General features: G+C 37.0%; 1 protein-coding gene across 1 annotated transcript in view; it reads right to left on the bottom strand.

Moving 5' to 3' along the window:
- LOC117394402 (phosphatidylinositol 3,4,5-trisphosphate-dependent Rac exchanger 2 protein-like) overlaps nt 1–19646 on the bottom strand; it is a 142899-nt gene that overhangs the window by 27938 nt on the left and 95315 nt on the right. Inside the window, exons 32-35 of the mRNA XM_033992638.3 lie at nt 18906–19123; nt 16840–16942; nt 15629–15772; nt 13923–14037 (exon numbers count right to left, since the gene is read on the bottom strand). Coding sequence (XP_033848529.2) covers nt 13923–14037; nt 15629–15772; nt 16840–16942; nt 18906–19123 — 580 coding nt within the window. The remainder of the gene's footprint in view (nt 1–13922; nt 14038–15628; nt 15773–16839; nt 16943–18905; nt 19124–19646) is intronic.

Here is a 19646-nt window from a genome sequence, read left to right on the forward strand (position 1 = left end):
GCCAAGTCAACATTTACCAAGATCAAAATGTACAATATGGAAATATATATACTGTAACATTTACATTTATGTATATTACATTTACCTCTAATCATGAATGCACTTCTATTAAGTTCACATATGATCCACTATATCCTATAACTGCCACAGTATGCACTGGCATTTAAATAGATCTTTGTGATAGTTATTACTACTCCTGTGGTTTTCTTTGCCATAAGGTTTGTATTTTTCTTCTTTTTACAGCTTCAAACAAATCCCTCTAATGAAACTCAGCCTATTCTTGGTACTCACTTCTGTTTAGAAAATATTCAAATGTGAAATTGTTCATGAGTTATGTAGCTGAAGTGTGTGTGTGTGTCATTATTCTGCTGAGATATCATCTGCAAAACGTCATTTTTATTGTTAAAATGTTTTTCATTTATGAAATGAAAAAAAAAAAGCCTGCAAGAATAAGGGAAAAAAATCAATTCTTATCAGGATTGAAGAAACATATTGAAGTACAGCTGGGCCAAGTACTGTGGCATTTATCACAAGTAATAACTGATTTCATTAACATCATAACAAAAATAGCATTTCAAATGACAATGCAAAATGAAAATGCGTACAAGTATAATACAGAATGGCCTGGAGCACTAATTCCCTAGAGTCAAGAAAATGCTTATACAGTATATACAGTAGTTAGCCGTGCTGATGCTTAAATGTGAGGCTGTTTTAAGTACTGGTATGTATGTTTTTAAACTACTGTTCAGTATGTGGGCTAGAAAAATCACTGTTCACCTTTTAAACATACACATTTCTTTTCCAATATTTTTTACCTTGCTTTACTGTACATTACAGTGTGCTTTGTCTTGCTTTTGCTGTACTTTACTATACATTGCAGACAGTCCATTTGTTAGTTATTTGCATAACCAAAAGGAATTGGTCAGCAGCGCTGGAGGGAGGGGTCAGACATGAATAACTGCCTTCACCTAGCAACAGAACTCAGCAGTAGTAGCTCTGCTTTGTTTTGTTTACTGAAGGCTGCATTTTCCATAAATGTTCTTTATTGACTGCATGGTGGCATAGCTAATGAAACATTTCATTTATGGCCAACAATCAATATATGGGTTTAGTTTAGCGACTTTAAAAATCACTGTGCCATACTGATTTACAATGGTTTGTCCAATTACCAATATATAAAAAAAAAAATCAACATTATTCTAATTTATGTACCAATGATGTGTCATATTACTCATTAAAAAAGGGATTTTTTTTTTTTTTTTTTATTAAATCACTGAATTACAGCTTTTCTTTCTTGGTCAGTCTAAGAATTCTAATAATAAATTTTAATTAAATTACAAGACCAGAGCTGAATTACAAGTTTATTATTTACATCAATGAGGTTCTGATGGCATTATAAATCATAGGAGCAAATCTATGCAAGTAATGACCTTAAGTATTCACAGCAGAATGACGTTGTTAAAGGAATAGGTTTTGGATTTTAAAAAACATCAAGGTACTGATAAGTCTTCAGCATGGTTTATATAGTTGTTTTTTTGTTTTCTTGTCGGTCTGTGAACGATTCTCGGCCTTTAGAGTGGGCCGCACAATGCAGTTTGTTTTTCTAAAATCCCTTAGTCATCACTTCTTTCCAGAGTTAATTTCAATGCTGACGGAAGCCCCTTTAAACTTACGAATAAAATAAAAACAATTATTTCAAGGCTTGATGATGATCAGTGAAACACTTGTCAAAAAACTATCCTAATCTTAATTTAAAAAGCAAATTAAATGTCTTACCACTTTAAAAATAAATGAATAATAACAAAAACAGTATATTACCAAACCAGGATGCTACCCCGTGTCTTTCAAACAGCAAAACAGAAACATAACCCTTAAAGTTATAACCCTTAGTGATGTAAAATATATATATGTGTTTTTTACATCTATAAAATACATATGGTAGCATTATTTCCACATTTGGTTTTGGTATGGTAAATAAGTTATATAGTCGAGATAGAGAACAGGATGCATTATTCAGAACACCAGCATTCAGAAAGAAAGGGACCTCCTGCCAAGTGATCCTTGTCCTCACTCCTGTGAAACTGAAGATCCATTTACCCCTCTGGCTACATACTAAAGGATGTGAGAATCACAATTACAAAGCTGCTTTGCAATGTTATTTTTGTCTCATTCCCCCCCCCCCCCATCATACCGGAAATTATATACATAATGATACATACGCTTATTTGTTTTAATGTTGATAAGTTTTGTTGTAGATTTGTATCAGTACAAAAGTCTTTAAACTACTTACATTGAGTAACCATCACAGCATTTAACAAATTCAATTTTTTTTAATGAAGTCAATCTGAGTTTTTATATCAAGCGCTCAGAATATATTAACTTGTAAATTTGACTTCAGAATGTCTAAAATGTAATGGATGTGCCTGCAAGCAGATGTTTTTTTTTTTTTTTTTTTTTTAATCTGGGGAAGCAACGTCTATTAAAATAAATCAACATTTGAAGTTTCAAAACATAACTGTATACTGGACAGCATAAACATTTTGAAAGCACTCTCCTTAATGACTGCTGGGATGTTACTTTCCTTCATTACATTTTACAAAAGGACCTAATGGAAAGACTGGAAGCTTGCCAAGGGGTTTCTACATCCAGTGACATTTCTGAAGCTTAGAGGATATTTCATTGACTTACTTTAATCTGTATCTAAAAAGGGACACTTCAATGTTCTTGTGCTAGCAACTGATCATTAACAGGAATCATTTTTTTCCCCTTGCAGAGTAATATGCTGTATAGCCAGAAGAAATATTGTGCATAGTTATTTTGCCTATAAACGGTATTGAGGAACTTTAAAAATAATATTGTAAGCATAACAACATCCTCACAGTTGAAACCATTTTCCCCAGCTACAATGCTACAAGTTTCCTTTTTGTGTTGCAAGTAATAGGACGCCTACATTGACTTTACAGTGGCATTTTACGATGCACAAAGGAAACCATGTGGTGATCAGCCCCTGTTAACAGTAACACAGGAAGTCAATGTGGAGAGAAAACTCAGTACCTTTAACAATTGACAGTCAGAGGGTCCAAGGTTAAGATGGAATTCTACAGATATACAGGTTTTGCAAAAATTGTCACCTACTGCAGATATAAACATGTTATATTCCTAGCACATGCTTTGTCTGACCTATGGTATGTAAAATGAAAATAGAGCTGTTTTCATACAAGACATGCTACAGTTCTGTCTACTGCCAGCTATTAAACAAATAAAAAAGGATCCCAGCATGCATCTGAATATATGTAATGATTATCTACTTGGATTTCAAGATATTTAGGTGAGCAAAGGGTATATGAGGGGGGGTAAAAATGGCATCCCCCCCCCCACACACACACACAGGGGTTCATTATAAATATATTTTAAATCAAAGAACTAGCATTTTGTGTGGCAAATTATTTTCTGTACTGTTTTCAGAACACTAAAGAAGCATAAACATATATAAAATATAAATAATGTAATTAATTTACAGTCAGTGAAAAAAATGCGTTGAGCCGATAAAGAACCTTGTAGAACACACGCGTGGTTGTAAAGTAGTTCAAAGTAGCATTGCAGTTAAAATGGAAGGCTCTTTTTTAATGCTTACCCCATTGTACTGTATTTATTGAGATTATTACTCATGACTTCACAGTATTGTTGCATTTTATCTCCTGAAAATAAATTGTTCTCTCTGTTAGAATTAGAGGGTAAATTACTCCCAGACCCAAAACTTTATCTGGAGTTCTGCTTGTTTCTGATGTCTTGGTACAGACAGCGGCAAGGCTAATGTACCAAATGTTTGACTAAATCACAAAATATTACAACTACTAAACTACTTCACTGAATTAAAGTCCAGGGATAAAACAAAGGGGCCACAGTTCACATAAGCTGCATGAAATACTGTAAGATGGAACAGGAACTGTGAGCAACTACTGTAGCTCTGTTCAGTTCAAAACATAAATGACTTGAAAAATGAAGGGTGCACATGTGAAGAAACCATTAGTGCAAAAGGCAACACAGTGGATGGGAATGAATGAGAACAGCTGTCCTACTGGGTAAAACAACAAACAAAACAAAAACAAAACAGTATATTTACGACAGACCGATAACATTATGGTCTCCAAATAATCTCATTTAGGCACTATGAAGGTGTTGAGATGAAAAATAAAAACACTGTCAAGGGAATATTCTGTTAAGAGCTGTAAGCTGTCAACACACAGACAGCCTTCCATACATGTTTAAATTAAGACACGTCTTGTTTTAGTTAGTGTGATTATGTTTCCACATTACTTTGTCATCTGACCCAATTCCAATGAAACCTGAAATACACCTCCTTAGAAAAGTTTGCATTGGCTAGAATTTTAGGGTTAAGATAGAATAAAAAAAAAATCTATTTGAATATAAATTTAGATCTTTTATTTAACATCATGTAATTAAAAAAAAAGATGATATTGCAAAAGTCTACATTATTTCATGCTAGATAAAAAAAAAATCACATTTTTTAATTTTCATCTGTTTTTCATTATGTATATGGAACACTACAAAGCGGTATGTAATTCAACATGTTAACATAACGTTATTCGGCAGGTTTCATTCGTTAATTCTACAGGGTAATGCAAAACGTTTGGCCATAGCTGCCCGATTTCAGCAACGGTCCATAAGATATATATATAGATATATACAGTATATATCTATACATATATATAAATGATTTCCATTACACGAGAGCAGATGTTAAAACTTCATGCTGATTTGAACTCGGCTCTCGCCAAGATAAGCACCAACTAAGACGTAACTTTACAGTAAACTAATGTGATCCACCTGTGTCTCCATCCATTTACGTTTCCTTCCATATGATGATGTAGATATCCTTCTGTCTGGTGTTAATGGCTGAAGTGTAATGCTGGCTCAAGGGATCAGCTTATTTTGCCTCCCTGGCGCATCAGCACACACAACGGCTGTGATGCTGGCTCCGGGGATCAACCACAGTGCGGCCTCCCCAGCGCATCAGCATGACAACCGTCTGGATTGAGCTAAGTAGGGTACTAAGTATCTATCTATCTATAGATAGATAGATAGATAGATGATATCTTATGCTACAACATACCAAGAAAGATAATAGGGCTAGTTTGTGTAAATGCAGTAGTTAGTCAATTAGAGACATCTGATGGATATTAGTATACAAGCCTCTGGTCTAAATAGCACCTTAACTAATTCAGGGTTTGTCCCAGAGTCAGTGTATAACAGTAACATTATTCTCATGATTCCTTGTTTTTCTACATGTACTTTCTGCTCCTGGGATATCTGTATTTTTTGTATGTGTGCATGTGTGTCCTTAACCCCTGTGTCTATTAAACTGCTCAGCTCTCTCAGAGCAAATATTGAAGTACCAGTACAGAATACTTCAATCTTGAGCAATTTACAATCTTTATGACAGCCGTAGAATTCTGTTTGACAGCCTCCTTTGGGACCATACAACACAGAACATTGATATAATCCTGTTTGTCACTAAAGCTGATACACATCTTGATTATTCATGCACCATCTGAAATTGCAATTATCAACTCCTGAGTCACTGGAGAGGAAAATAAATCACAGATGCCATCATTAATCATTAACAAGCTTTAACCCAAGTTGAAAAGGTCTCAGGAATCTTCAGCCTCAAAATGAAGAAGTTGAGCAATTTAGTGTGAGAAAACCAAAACATCATGAGTGGTTTTTCTCTGCTTTTCCATTAGAAGCTTCACAATTCTCACAGCTACATATATAACTCAAACGCCCCCGCTAAGAATCTTGTATCAAAAACATGTAACATTTGTTTTTTATTTAAAGTAAGACTTCAGTGAGTATATTATAACAACACGGAGGCTCGGAATGAAATCCCTGAATGAAGGATCGTATTATGTTTGGCATTGCTTCCAGGCTTTGAAGTTCTGCTGATGCAGGGAAACAGGAGAAGAACACTTCTTCAGCAGAGCTATAACAACTACTTTGAGTTACTGCTTCAAGCAAGCATGCCATAGATGACTTAACTATTGTGATTTGCAGTGCAATTAGATATTGTGCATGATGTATGGTCCCATGAAAATAATTTAAGCCGTCATCGCTTCTGCAGTGAAAGCTAACTCTGAAAGAGACTGGAATAGGTTTATGTACAGATGTTGGTATTTCTGGGCAATATTTATTGGAATTAACAACCAGAAACGTTTTTTTGGATCAATACGTGGTTGGAACAGCATTTATAAAAATCAACCAAAACAAAACAAAACAAAAAAAAAAGTACTATAAACATAATTCTTTTACACAGATTTAGAAGTATTAAAAGAAATTGATATTTAAAAAAAATACAGGACATTCATCATTTAGAGCCAGCCTAATCCTCTGAGAACTACATCACGACCAGGGGATTTTGTTTTCCAGTTGCTGTATCACCAAAGTCACTGGAGACATGTTAGAATAACATTGCCTTTGCAGTATTTCTGTGCCTTCTTGCTACTTGTGTTGTACTGGAGGCTGCACTAAATATGCAGGTAGACGTCCCTGGTACTTTGCTTGTTGTTACATGTATATTTCCAGTGGCTCAGCGAGTGCTATGGTGCAGAAAACAGATTCACCAAATCATTAGGAATTGTGCAGTGCTTTCAGTAGCTGTTTGTGTTACTTTGAAGTCTGTCCATGGCTGCTGTCAAATCCCTAATAATAAGGATGTTAAGTTTATCTTTTTCAGTTTGGTAGCTAAACTACGAAGACTCTAGTAAGTACTGTATGTTTTATATTCCCTTTTTTGTTGTCAGTTATTATGCTGGTGCTTTTGCAAAACTCTCTGGCAATTTTATCAGAACTGTTATTCTCACCTGGTAAAGGCAAGTATGTGTGGTGTGCATGGTGAGTCAAATAGTCAGGGGAGGACAGTTGCCAGTCTTCGCTGGGGATTCTAATGAGAATATGCATTGGCTCTGGTGCTCCCACTGTCTAGGGACGCACAAACAGCAGGGGCAATTTATCCTTACTGCACTCATCTTGAAGTTATGTGTGCGATTCAGAGGCAACAAATTTCCGCTACCTACGGTAACCACAATAAAACTATTTTTAAAAAACAGTACATTAACAAACAACTTAATCTATTCTGGGGCACAGCATAAGCCAAGTGCTGTTTGTAAAAGTCACACATTTTCCATCATGCAGGCTTTTCAAAAGGTAAAGAAGAAATATCTATTTGATCAACATACATGTTTGGTGCATAAATTATATATATATATTTAAAAAGTAGGTTCTGACATTAATCTGCCATGTATTTTATGTTTCACAAATGTGCCTGGAGATGGCAAACTGGACAGTTCACCTGCAAGTTCAGAGTGCAAAGGTTTACTGTAACTGATCAGGGATATCTCACATCCCAGCAGAAACTGTACGCCCCACTAACTTTCTGCATAATAATACAGGGACCCTGCAGAGTGCAAAAAAATGCAGGACTGACACCCTGAGGCACAACTCTTCAGTGAGCTGGGCTTGGTCCTTCACAGCAGTTTATGATATTCTGAAAATACTGCTGTCCACAAAATGCCAAGTACACAGTTTAAAAATGCTTTCTTGACTTTCAATTTAATCATACAGGTGATTTTTTTTGTACTTCAGGTCATTCACCAGTGAAAATTCTAGACTCTGCTGTACATATGGTAAAAAAAAATTCAAACCACAAAGATATTCTACATCATTATTTTGCAATTTAAACTATGTTCGCCACATATTCAGTAATCATGTACACTTCCTCAATTAATACTACACCACTGTTAATTTAATATGTTGATGTTGTTATGCATTCTGGGCAGATTTGGGTGTGGGAAGCCTTAGAAAATATAAAAGAAAATACATAAAATGTATATAATTTCATCAAGGAAAATGATGTGATCTTCACAAGCTTAATCACCTCCATATGTACTTACAGACGTGCTCAAATTTGTTGGTACCCTTACAGCTCATTGAAATAATGCTTCATTCCTCCTGAAAAGTGATGAAATTAAAAGCTATTTTATCATGTATACTTGCATGCCTTTGGTATGTCATATAATAAAGCAAAGAAGCTGTGAAAAGAGATGAATTATTGCTTATTCTACAAATATATTCTAAAATGGCCTGGACACATTTGTTGGTACCCCTTAGAAAAGATAATAAATAATTGGATTATAGAGATATTTCAAATTAATTAGTTTCTTTAATTAGTATCACACATGTCTCCAATCTTGTAATCAGTCATTCAGCCTATTTAAATGGAGAAAAGTAGTCACTGTGCTGTTTGGTACCATTGTGTGCACCACACTGAACATGGACCAGAGAAAGCAAAGGAGAGAGTTGTCTGAGGAGATCAGAAAGAAAACAATAGATGAGCATGGTAAAGGTAAAGGCTACAAGACCATCTCCAAGCAGCTTGATGTTCCTGTGACAACAGTTGCAAATATTATTAAGAAGTTTAAGGTCCATGGAACTGTAGCCAACCTCCATGGGCGCGGCCGCAAGGGGAAAATTGACCCCAGAGTGAACAGAAGGATAGTGTGAATGGTAGAAAAAGAACCAAGGATAACTGCCAAAGAGATACAAGCTGAACTCCAAGGTGAAGGTACGTCAGTTTCTGATCGCACCATCTGTCGCTTTTTGAGCGAAAGTGGGCTACTTGGGATGCCAATTACTTTTGTCAGTTTCAAGTTATTTCAGAGAAAATTGTGCATTCTTCGTTTTTTGTGGAGGGGTACCAACAAATTTGAGCACGTCTGTATGTAATTTGTTTCAATATAGCTGGATTTACAGCCATTTTTTCACTTTCACCCTGGTTGAAACATTTGGGATTTGTTTTGGTACACTGAGCCATGCATTTTAAAAGGGAGTCATTAAACAACCCCTTTCTCCCTGTGCCAGCACATGATCTTCAGACAGTCACATTTCCTTACACAGAAGGCTGGATTAACCATAACTCAATTATTCTATGTCTAGGCGTGATCAAGTGGCTGTGTGGTCCAGTGGTTAAAGAAAAGGGCTTGTAACCAGGAGGTCCCCGGTTCAAATCCCACCTCAGCCACTGACTCATTGTGTGACCCTGAGCAAGTCACTTAACCTCCTTGTGCTCCGTCTTTCGGGTGAGACGTAATTGTAAGTGACTCTGCAGTTGATGCATAGTTCACACACCCTAGTCTCTGTAAGCCGCCTTGGGTAAAGGCGTCTGCTAAATAAACAAATAATAATAATAAGTGGCATTGCTGGCGAAAGATATCCGCTGACGAGAAAGGAAAGAGTTCAGATTTTGCAGTCTGAAATGTAAAAGAAAAATCAACACACTTCTGTGCCAATCTAACCAAGGCTGGGCCTAGTTTCAACTTGGAAAACATGATTCATGGGAAGTGGTGCTGATAACTCAGTAGGGGCCACTCTTCCCTTTTGTGGGGCTCAGCTACTAATGTATGATGGTTGTGATCAGTGCTGTGGATGAAGCTGGCAACAGCACTGCTCCCCTCAGATTATAGTAATCTGCTGTTGGCAGAGAGGACAAAAATAAATAAAGTTAGGGCAATATTTAAATTTAACGACTAAAGCTTTGTGATCTTTTAGAAAGCAGGGCTATTGGTACCTGCATTTAAGGAAATAGCTGTTACAGTGACTGCTGGTACAGTATGCAATGTCTTGTGTTACAATACTTATGGTACAAGTTGAAATAAATTGTAAATTGAGATCCAGTACACAGCAACTTCTATAAAATGCTAATGGATGTCTTCTGTAGACTGAAAGTACAGAGTCTTGCAGAGTACAGCCTATCTAGATACACAATCTGGTGCACTGTACAACTATCCGTCACACGCATAGCAGAAACTGTTTTAATAAAGCTTGAATTATAAGTGATTTGCTGAAGAAGCCTGGGGTTAATTTGTAAAAAGATCTTATAATTAAGGAAGAGGGATAACATATATGCTTAGACCTAATGTACTGACCTTGGTTTACAGTAGTTTCCACATATGCTTCATGTTCTCATCTGCTTGTGGATCAAGGTTTATTGCCTTGCTGTCAGTGTTGGTAGCTGTTTTTCAACGGGTGAATAGTCTTCACATACTCTTCCGGTTTGAACAACGACTAATCTAATGAACATTAGGGATGACACTGTTGTTGTTAAGAGTACTGTTCTGGCGAAACAATCAAGTTCATCTAAGACAATCCTTGCTCACACTAGTAATCAAATCCACACTCCTTTGTAGGGATAATAATGTTAAAGGAATATGAACATCCTTCCCTCCAGTATATATTCTCAAAATCCTCGAATGGCCTGCCTGTCATTGAGTTGAAGCCTGGTACACAGATTCTGCACTTCATGTTCCCCATAGGTTAAATCCCTTTCCCTAGGCCAGTTGCGTGGATACAATACTTTAACATCATTCAGGATTTTTTCACAAGCATCACTCATCAGTCTTTGCTTTAAATTGTTCTACAAACGCAGTAAAACCGAGCATGGTTTAGCGCTACGTGACATTCCTCTCCCCCCTCCCGCAAGTAGTTTAATGATGTTAAATTGAAGATCTTTGGCAGCTTGGGGTGCTGTTGTTGCACAAGGGCCTGTTTCATTTTTTTTCCCGAACAATTTAATCTGCCAAGAAAGAGACAGGTGTCCCGAGACTGAAATTCAAGAGATAGTTCTGATAATTCTTGCGGAGCGCCACACATTAGTCCGTGATTCAGTACAAATTCCACTGATTCTTTTCCTCAGTCCACCATAAACACTTCTGTCTTTCAAGTACCTGCTTTTATCCTGTTCTGCTTTGCGAAAATGTTCACACAAAGCAACAGAAGTTTTCCCACACTGCTTTAACAGCCCGAAAGCTGGATGCAACCCACCTTGTACCAAGAATACATACAACACCTTCATTTTCAACAATGCTGCACAACCTTTTATCTCTCTGGAATTTTTGGGTGATGCATGATATACTGAATATAGCTGATTCCATAAGAGCTTTGAAGTGGTTCATACCAGATACTTCTGGAGCTACGTAATGAACAGCAAGTTCCAAACTATGAGCTGTACAAGGCCAGATAATAATGTCTGGAAATCAATCTTGCAATAACTTTGCAATGCTGCTTTGACAGCATTGCAAAATCCTGTCAAGCAGCACTGTCACAAGCTATTGCAACTGGGTGATCATTCAAGTAATCCTCAGTGAATTCCAGAGAAAACATTGTATTTATCAAAGCATAGGTTATGTCCTTAGCACACATCAGTCAGTTCTATCAACTCAAGAAATAGGTTTGTATGTTTCACGTCATCAAGAATCACACAAATATATACAGACGTGCTCAAATTTGTTGGTACCCTTACAGCTCATTGAAATAATGCTTCATTCCTCCTGAAAAGTGAGGAAATTAAAAGCTATTTTTATCAAGTATACTTGCATGCCTTTGGTATGTCATAGAATAAAGCAAAGAAGCTGTGAAAAGAGATGCATTATTGCTTATTCTACAAAGATATTCTAAAATGGCCTGGACACATTTGTTGGTACCCCTTAGAAAAGATAATAAATAATTGGATTATAGTGATATTTCAAACTAATTAGTTTCTTTAATTAGTATCACACATGTCTCCAATCTTGTAATCAGTCATTCAGCCTATTTAAATGGAGAAAAGTAGTCACTGTGCTGTTTGGTACCATTGTGTGCACCACACTGAACATAGACCAGAGAAAGCAAAGGAGAGAGTTGTCTGAGGAGATCAGAAAGAAAATAATAGACGAGCATGGTAAAGGTAAAGGCAACAAGACCACCTCCAAGCAGCTTGATGTTCCTGTGACAACAGTTGCAAATATTATTAAGAAGTTTAAGGTCCATGGAACTGTAGCCAACCTCCCTGGGCGCGGCCGCAAGAGGAAAATCGACCCCAGAGTGAACAGAAGGATAGTGCGAATGGTAGAAAAAGAACCAAGGATAACTGCCAAAGAGATACAAGCTGAACTCCAAGGTGAAGGTACGTCAGTTTCTGATCGCACCATCCGTCGCTTTTTGAGCGAAAGTGGGCTCCATGGAAGAAGACCCAGGAGGACTCCACTTTTGACAGAAAAACATAAAAAAGCCAGACTGGAATTTGCTAAAATGCATATTGACAAGCCACAATCCTTCTGGGAGAACGTCCTTTGGACAGATGAGTCAAAACTGGAGCTTTTTGGCAAGTCACATCAGCTCTATGTTCACTGACGAAAAAATGAAGCTTTCAAAGAAAAGAACACCATACCTACAGTGAAACATGGAGGAGGCTCGGTTGTGTTTTGGGGCTGCTTTGCTGCGCCTGGCACAGGGTGCCTTGAATCTGTGCAGAGCACAATGAAATCTCAAGACTATCGAGGCATTCTGGAGCGAAACGTACTGCCCAGTGTCAGACAGCTCTGTCTCAGTCGCAGGTCATGGGTCCTCCAACAGGATAATGACCCAAAACACACAGCTAAAAGCACCCAAGAATGGATAAGAACAAAACATTGGACTATTCTGAGGTGGCCTTCTATGAGTCCTGATCTGAATCCTATCGAACATCTATGGAAAGAGCTGAAACTTGCAGTCTGGTGAAGGCACCCATCAAACCTGAGACAGCTGGAGCAGTTTGCTCAGGAAGAGTGGGCCAAACTACCTGTTAACAGGTTCAGAAGTCTCATTGAGAGCTACAGAAAACGTTTGATTGCAGTGATTGCCTCTAAAGGTTGTGCAACAACATATTAGGTTAGCGGTCCCATCATTTTTGTCCATGCCATTTTCACTTGTTTTCTTATTTACAATATTATGTTGAATAAAAAATCAAAAGCAAAGTCTGATTTCTATTAAATATGGAATAAACAATTGTGCTCCGTCTTTCGGGTGAGACGTAATTGTAAGTGGCTCTGCAGCTGATGCATAGTTCACACACCCTAGTCTGTAAGTCGCCTTGGATAAAGGCGTCTGCTAAATAAACAAATAATATTGTATTGTAAGAAGTGAGCAATTATGCATACTGTACAAGGCATATGCACTGTTCCTGGTACCCTATTAAGCACTAAAAGTGATATTAATCATCTTTCTATCCTGGATAGAGGGGGCTTCAACTTCTTTGGTAGCAATCTTTTAACCTTTAGTCCCACTTTAAAAAAAAAAGATGAAGTCAGAACAAAGAATACAGTTGTATCTTGGATATACAGTGAAGACATTCACAAACATTTCTAGTGACACAAACAAACATTTTTATGACAACTAGTTTCATTACTTGAATGTCAAATTTGAAGGTCAAGCAGCTAACGGATACTGCTATGGTTAAACACTAAAGTGAACTTCCACTGACCATTTAAATACTTCATGTATAATTCCAGACGTGTGCCCTTCTCCAGACAGGCATGAATTCACAAAAGGTCAAAGTTTTAAATTTCTGAATCTACAAAAGGCTGCTCATTTAACTTCTCTCTCTAGGTTGTCAGAAACATTTTCATGAGCATGTAATTATGTTGGTTTAACTGCAAAAAGCATTCCTACAAAGCAATTATAAAAATCATTATAGTATGCTGCAAAATTATCTTAGACCTCTGTATGAGATGTAGCCTTTCTAATCTCAGGTGGTTTCTGCTTTGTAAAGTTTATTAAATCTAGATGTCTTTGTGGTAAAATATGTTTTGCCAATCTCTTGTCTTTCCAATGATTTGCTCTTGTAGGCCAAAAAAACAACACCACATACATTTTAGAATACATTAACATTGGAGCCAAGAATCTAAACAACCTTACAGGATTACTTGAAGTATTTTTTTAATTGAATTGAAAAACACGAGGCAGCCAAAACTATGGACAAGCATTTACCTCAGAGCTGTAAAGAAGACACAAAATGTCCTTCACTTAGGCAAGACAAAATGACGGGCACCTACCTGAGCTTCTGGTAGTACTGTTTAACCATTTCCAGGGAAGTCGCATTAATCTGAGCCTGAAACTCTTCCACAGATACATTATCCCTGTAATAGTATCCTTCCATGCTCTCCAAAGCTGCATAAAACAGGGCAGATTAGAACCTCCTGTGTAACTAATTTACATTTACATTACATATAGTACCCATGCAAAACAGACATAATAAAGCTTATCAATCATATTTGAAAACAAATATATTCAAGTAAGTTGAGGTCTTTAATGGCGTTTTAAATTAACATTTAAGAAACTCCAGAAAACAATACATTAACTCCAAGGGCTCGACTAGATATTCTATCTATTGTACATGTACAGTCCGGTTAAATATTTGCAATATTTGAAATGTTCAGGTTTAGACGCAAAAGCATGTATTGATTAAGCTCTATTCACATTTGGATCAGCCCCGCTGCCAGTCCTCTAGTGAGTGAGCCCTTTATTTATTCAGGAAGAGAGCAGTTTATCTTTACTGGGCAAAGTTTAGAGAGCAACGCAAAGGCGAGGGATACTGTAAACAAGAAGCGGAGGGGGGGGGGGGGGGGGGGGGGGGATTGCCTCAGACTTGTCCAGGTGGTGCCTTGTTTGATTCTGTGAACAGATTCATTTTTCAACAGACATATGAAGACAATATGGAAGTGCTAACAGAGTTTGACTCCTCTTCTTTCAGTTTATCTAAGGGATCCAAGTACATTGCTGTCATTTAGCATTTGGCTCACAATTAAGAGGGGTTCAGTATTATTTCACATACTGAGTTTGAAATGGGTTTACATTTCTGGCTTTATTAGGAAAAATGTATTGCAGCCCTATTTTATTCTTGATGACTGATAAACAAAATCAAATGTATTACCTCTTTGGAAACAATATCACTGGTCCCCTAATCTTTCTGATGGAAATCTTTAATTGCGGAATATCCAGATTCTTTTTTTTTTTCTTTCTGGAAACACACTACAGCTTTGGTAAGCTTAGACTTCTCTTCCTGATAAACTATACTTCCAGTGTCAGACTCACTCACAGGTCACAATCCTGCATAGTCTGACACCACATGGATGTGGGTTGACAAAATGCATGATGGGCGTTTGTAAGCCGACGAAATAACAAACAGCCAAACCAGCATGAAGGTTTCACTTCTGCAAGGAACATTTCTGTTTATTTTGTTTAGCCATATTTTTGTTGATTGAGACACACCATGAGCCAGATTGCAGCAGGGATGTAGAAACATTTGCTGTAATCAACATTTGGGCTGACGGTTCAATGCAGAGAAGCTTGGATGGACGCATCCGTAACAAGCTGCTTCCGGGGCATTGATACACGCATTGTGTTATTTGCTTCTGTCACCCAGGTCAAACCTTCTTCAACAGCAGTGGGAAATCACATAGCCAACCCGCATGACCCTGGGTCACAACACGGGTAGGGCATGGCAGTGTGACAGGGGCTATACAGCGGGATACACAGGAAGTGATGCATTCTTGGAAAGAGGTAGTGTGCACATTGTTTTTTCTAGAAAAATCTCCAGTCAGTCAAATGGTATTTCGACATCCCTCTAACTGATCTCAATAGAAAATAGATACGTACTTTGTATTCAACATCCATGTGTATTTCTGCATACTACACTACAAAACCTGCCTGGCTCTCTTAGGCACATGTTTTTTCTATTCTACAGTCAGAGAGAACATACCTTGTGTGAAGAGTACAGGGTAGATTTTAAATCCACCACCATTCTTTAGCCTTTGCGGAAGCTGCTCAAAATTGTAACTCTCAAGATAGAAGTAAACTTTTAATGCTTGCCGACTTCCTTCAACCTGATATGTGATGGGCATATCTATGGAAATATAGGAGATAAAGCAGTTTATTGGACTTGGCAGACATAATTATTTCAAATGAATGCCTTACATAGAATTTCTGTTGTTCTGAAACTAATACAGGTCATGTATGCTTTACTAGGCAAATGTATATGTATTCCCCAGGGCTCGCTAGCAATGATATCAATATAGCTATTTATATGAATATGTACTGTATGATAAGTAACATCATGATGTAAACTGTGCTTAGTTTATGCTGGCTTACTGGATTATGTAATCTTAATCATTTAACTTACTAGGCTAGTTTTCATTCTCGTTGTTCTACAATATTTTCTAGCATTGAACAAATTCTGTAGTTTTCATTTGCATACATTGCCATTAACGCAAAATAAGTAATACTTCAGTCCTCAATAAGCATTTCAACTACCTAGAAAATCTTAATTACATGCAGTGTATCGTTATACACTTGCAAGCTTTACTATATAACTATACGTGTCTTTGTGCGTCAAAATATCACTTGAGAGAAAAAAAATGTAAAGAATGGTATGTCATTTCCAAGCTGATCATTTTTAGTAGTTGAATAAAGCTGAATGAGAGGCATATAATTGTAACAGATTATAAATTTTAAACAATTAAGCATAGAAAAAAAAGGATCTCTCTTAGAGAACCAGATTTGCGGCTTAACGCGATCACTGCTAAAACTGCACTTAATGTGCTTTTTCATTATAGTGATTACATTTATATAGCACAAATATAAAACAAAAAAGAGTAGTGTCAATGTATCCTTAAGGTTTAGAAGACCTAGGCTGGTACAGAAATTGAAAGTATTGCAGTGATATACAGTAGTGCCATTACATGTCATCTCTTTATAGGGATAGAGTGACTATGAAGGAGCTATGAGTTTTATTTAAGCCAGGCCCTAAATGTGGAAAGCTTATTTGTTACAGTTACATACTTGTTTTAAACAATTAAAATTGTATGACAAGTTTATGACAACCCAGAGGATCAACTATACATGTTCACTGATACACCAGTATTGCATTGTCATTTATTTTCATGTTTAAATTAGGGAGTTCAATGTACTTACTTGCAACTAGTGGCTCTCCTTCAGAATGTCTGAAGTAAAAAGTAACTTTTTCCAGGTCAGCTAATGCAACTGTTGTATCCTCCAACATCGCCAGCTCATCTGCCTAAAGACATCAGCACAGTTACAACAAAGCTATAGTTAATCACTCTTCAAAATGACATTGTTTTTTTTTTCTTTACAACACCAGAGATCAGAGTCTTCAGCACCCAGCAGAGGAAGAGGGCGGCTGGTGCTTCTGCAGTGATATCAACACTTTTACAAAAACAAGGACAGCTGTTTTGCTTTAATATTCCATTGACAGTATTTTTTTCTCCTTCTGAAACCTTACCGAAACACCAACCCATGTAAGGTTTACATGTTGAACACAAGGTCATCAATACATTTTCCCAAAGCTATTTGAGTTCTGTATGTGAAATAGACTCTAAAATGTGTGTGCTGTCAGTGTGGTGGTTCTGACTGTTGCCAAACTATTTTACTGTACCATACCCATCATTTAACTGGACTAAGAGGATACAAAACCATAGTTGGTTGCAGGTCAAGAGCACCAGAACATCTTGAGTTTCTATGTATAATATGGCAAATATGTCTGCCTCGGAGACCTAATGCCTTTACTAAAACTGTTCTGTACAGCGTATGGGTTAGGTGTGCCATGGACGCAAAAAATCTTAGTGGTGCTGGAATTTAGAGCTACCAGTTTTAAAAATCAACTGAATAGACCCCATATAATAAATAACCATCAAATGATCCTGTATTAATATTTGAGGCAGCTGGGGTTAACATTTTTAATAGGTTTGGAAATCAAGGACTAGAACAAAGATTTGTTTTCAAAATGACATTCTCCCCTTTGTTAATTAATTTCACTTGTAAGAAATAAGGGAATTAAAAAACTCACAAGCCCATATGAATCTATTTGAGCATTCAAGAACAATAGCTTTCTATATGCGCACCAGGTTAATCAATGTTTCTGCATGCATCAGAGTAGCAGTGCTATTTAACAATATTCTTTAGACATGGCAATGCTGAAGAAACAAATCACAGTAAAAATTCCATTTGTGTAAAGCTGAAGTCCTGCTGGTTTTGTTATTAACATTTACTGTAGCAAAAAGGATCAATCTACAATACAAAAAAATAGGTACTCCTATATTAACAACATACATCTTCCACCATGGTTGTAATTAAAAACATTAGAGCTATCAGAATCATGAAAACATATATCATCATGACAAGCATCTCCTTGTATTCCCCGAAAGATAGGCTGAAATAGCTGAAGCCAGGATTTGCAGCTGACAGCAATAGGACCTATTGCACAGTTTGCATTTGGGGTAATAATAAATAAATCCTGTTTGTTTAAGCTTACCCCTGACCATGTCCCGAGTCTCCTTACCCCGCAACGCTACAGTACATAACCAGGAGTTATTGTATATTAATACTCAGAAACAGGACTGGGGCACGAAGATCATGGGTTTAAAATAATTTTGGAAACAAGATGCCCCTACACATACTTTAAAAAAAATGTTATACTGCATGTACATACATTAAGTTTTCTTTCAGTATAAATCTTGCACACAGTGGTAAGTTTCCTGACAAAACATGTATTTAGTGGTTTTTACTTGGTTTGGTTACTGGGGTATGTAGGTTCAAAACAAGTTGAAGTGTCTGGAGTTTAATGTGTAAATCCTACTTGTTTGTCAATGGACCAGCTAGTAGAAACACAGAAATGTTTTTTTTTTGCAAAATCCACCTCTTCAGTCAGGAGAGAATCAACCAAAATCAAATTCAGTGTAAAAAAAAAAAAAATGCTTACTGCATCTATTTAAAGAGGACGGTGGTTATTATATTGCCGACCAATAGACTACAGAGACAAAGCACACTCCCCCTCATTAAAAAAATAACAAAGCTGTTTTTGTACTAGAATGAGGTGAAAGAAGTTGGTGTCTTTTGCAGTCGAAGTGTATTAGCCTTATAGCAGAGCCTATTCTATAAATATGAGCTGAATGCAAACAACTAATAACTTTACCAAAAGCACCTATTTTAGTTTAAATTTGAGTTTGAACACTCCCCCTTACCAGATTTGGTGAGAGCAGGGACTGGAAGTGAAACAGCAGCCCTGTGCTGGCTATCTGCTCCAGCCACCTTTTGCTGGCCTCCTGAGTCTCTGTTTCGTATTCCTTGCCGGTGTGGTGTGTCTGATTCAAGACAGCCAATAGCTGCTCCGAGAAAGCAAAGACTGCGGCGACCAGGCTTTGGCAGAAAACCATGTCTCGTCTAAGCTGAATCTCAGAGTCTACAGATGTATAACACAAAAAGTAATTAGCAGGAGCAAAACAGAAAGCATGGACATGTTGATGTAAATGTTAGTTCACAACATTTCTCACAGTATAATATGGGTCAGCTGCTGGCTCATTAGTATGCTTTCCTTTCATGTACAGAGTATGTGTATGGCTGTTGATTATCCCAGAAATAAATCCCTGGTAGTATAATCTAAGGATTATGTCCTATCAGATTAGCAGATCAAATGGTTGAGAAAAAGACTAATGATATATGCAGAGGTTAAAAACAATGTGCCAGTGAAAAGGTTCATTATTCCTGGACAACTGGAATGGAACCTTATTGAGATAATCGTAGAATATAGCTTGTAAAGACAGTGGTCTGTATCATTAACATGGCCATAGCTTCATAAAATGTGGCACTGAAATGGTTACTGTTTACTGGACACCACCTATAATCAAACTTTATTGAAATAATCCTAGACTAGAACTACAATGTCAAAAGCATGCGATCTGTATCATTGAAATTGCCAGAGGTTA

Source organism: Acipenser ruthenus, chromosome 3 (genome assembly GCF_902713425.1).
Source record: "Acipenser ruthenus chromosome 3, fAciRut3.2 maternal haplotype, whole genome shotgun sequence".
Classification (NCBI taxonomy): domain Eukaryota; kingdom Metazoa; phylum Chordata; class Actinopteri; order Acipenseriformes; family Acipenseridae; genus Acipenser; species Acipenser ruthenus.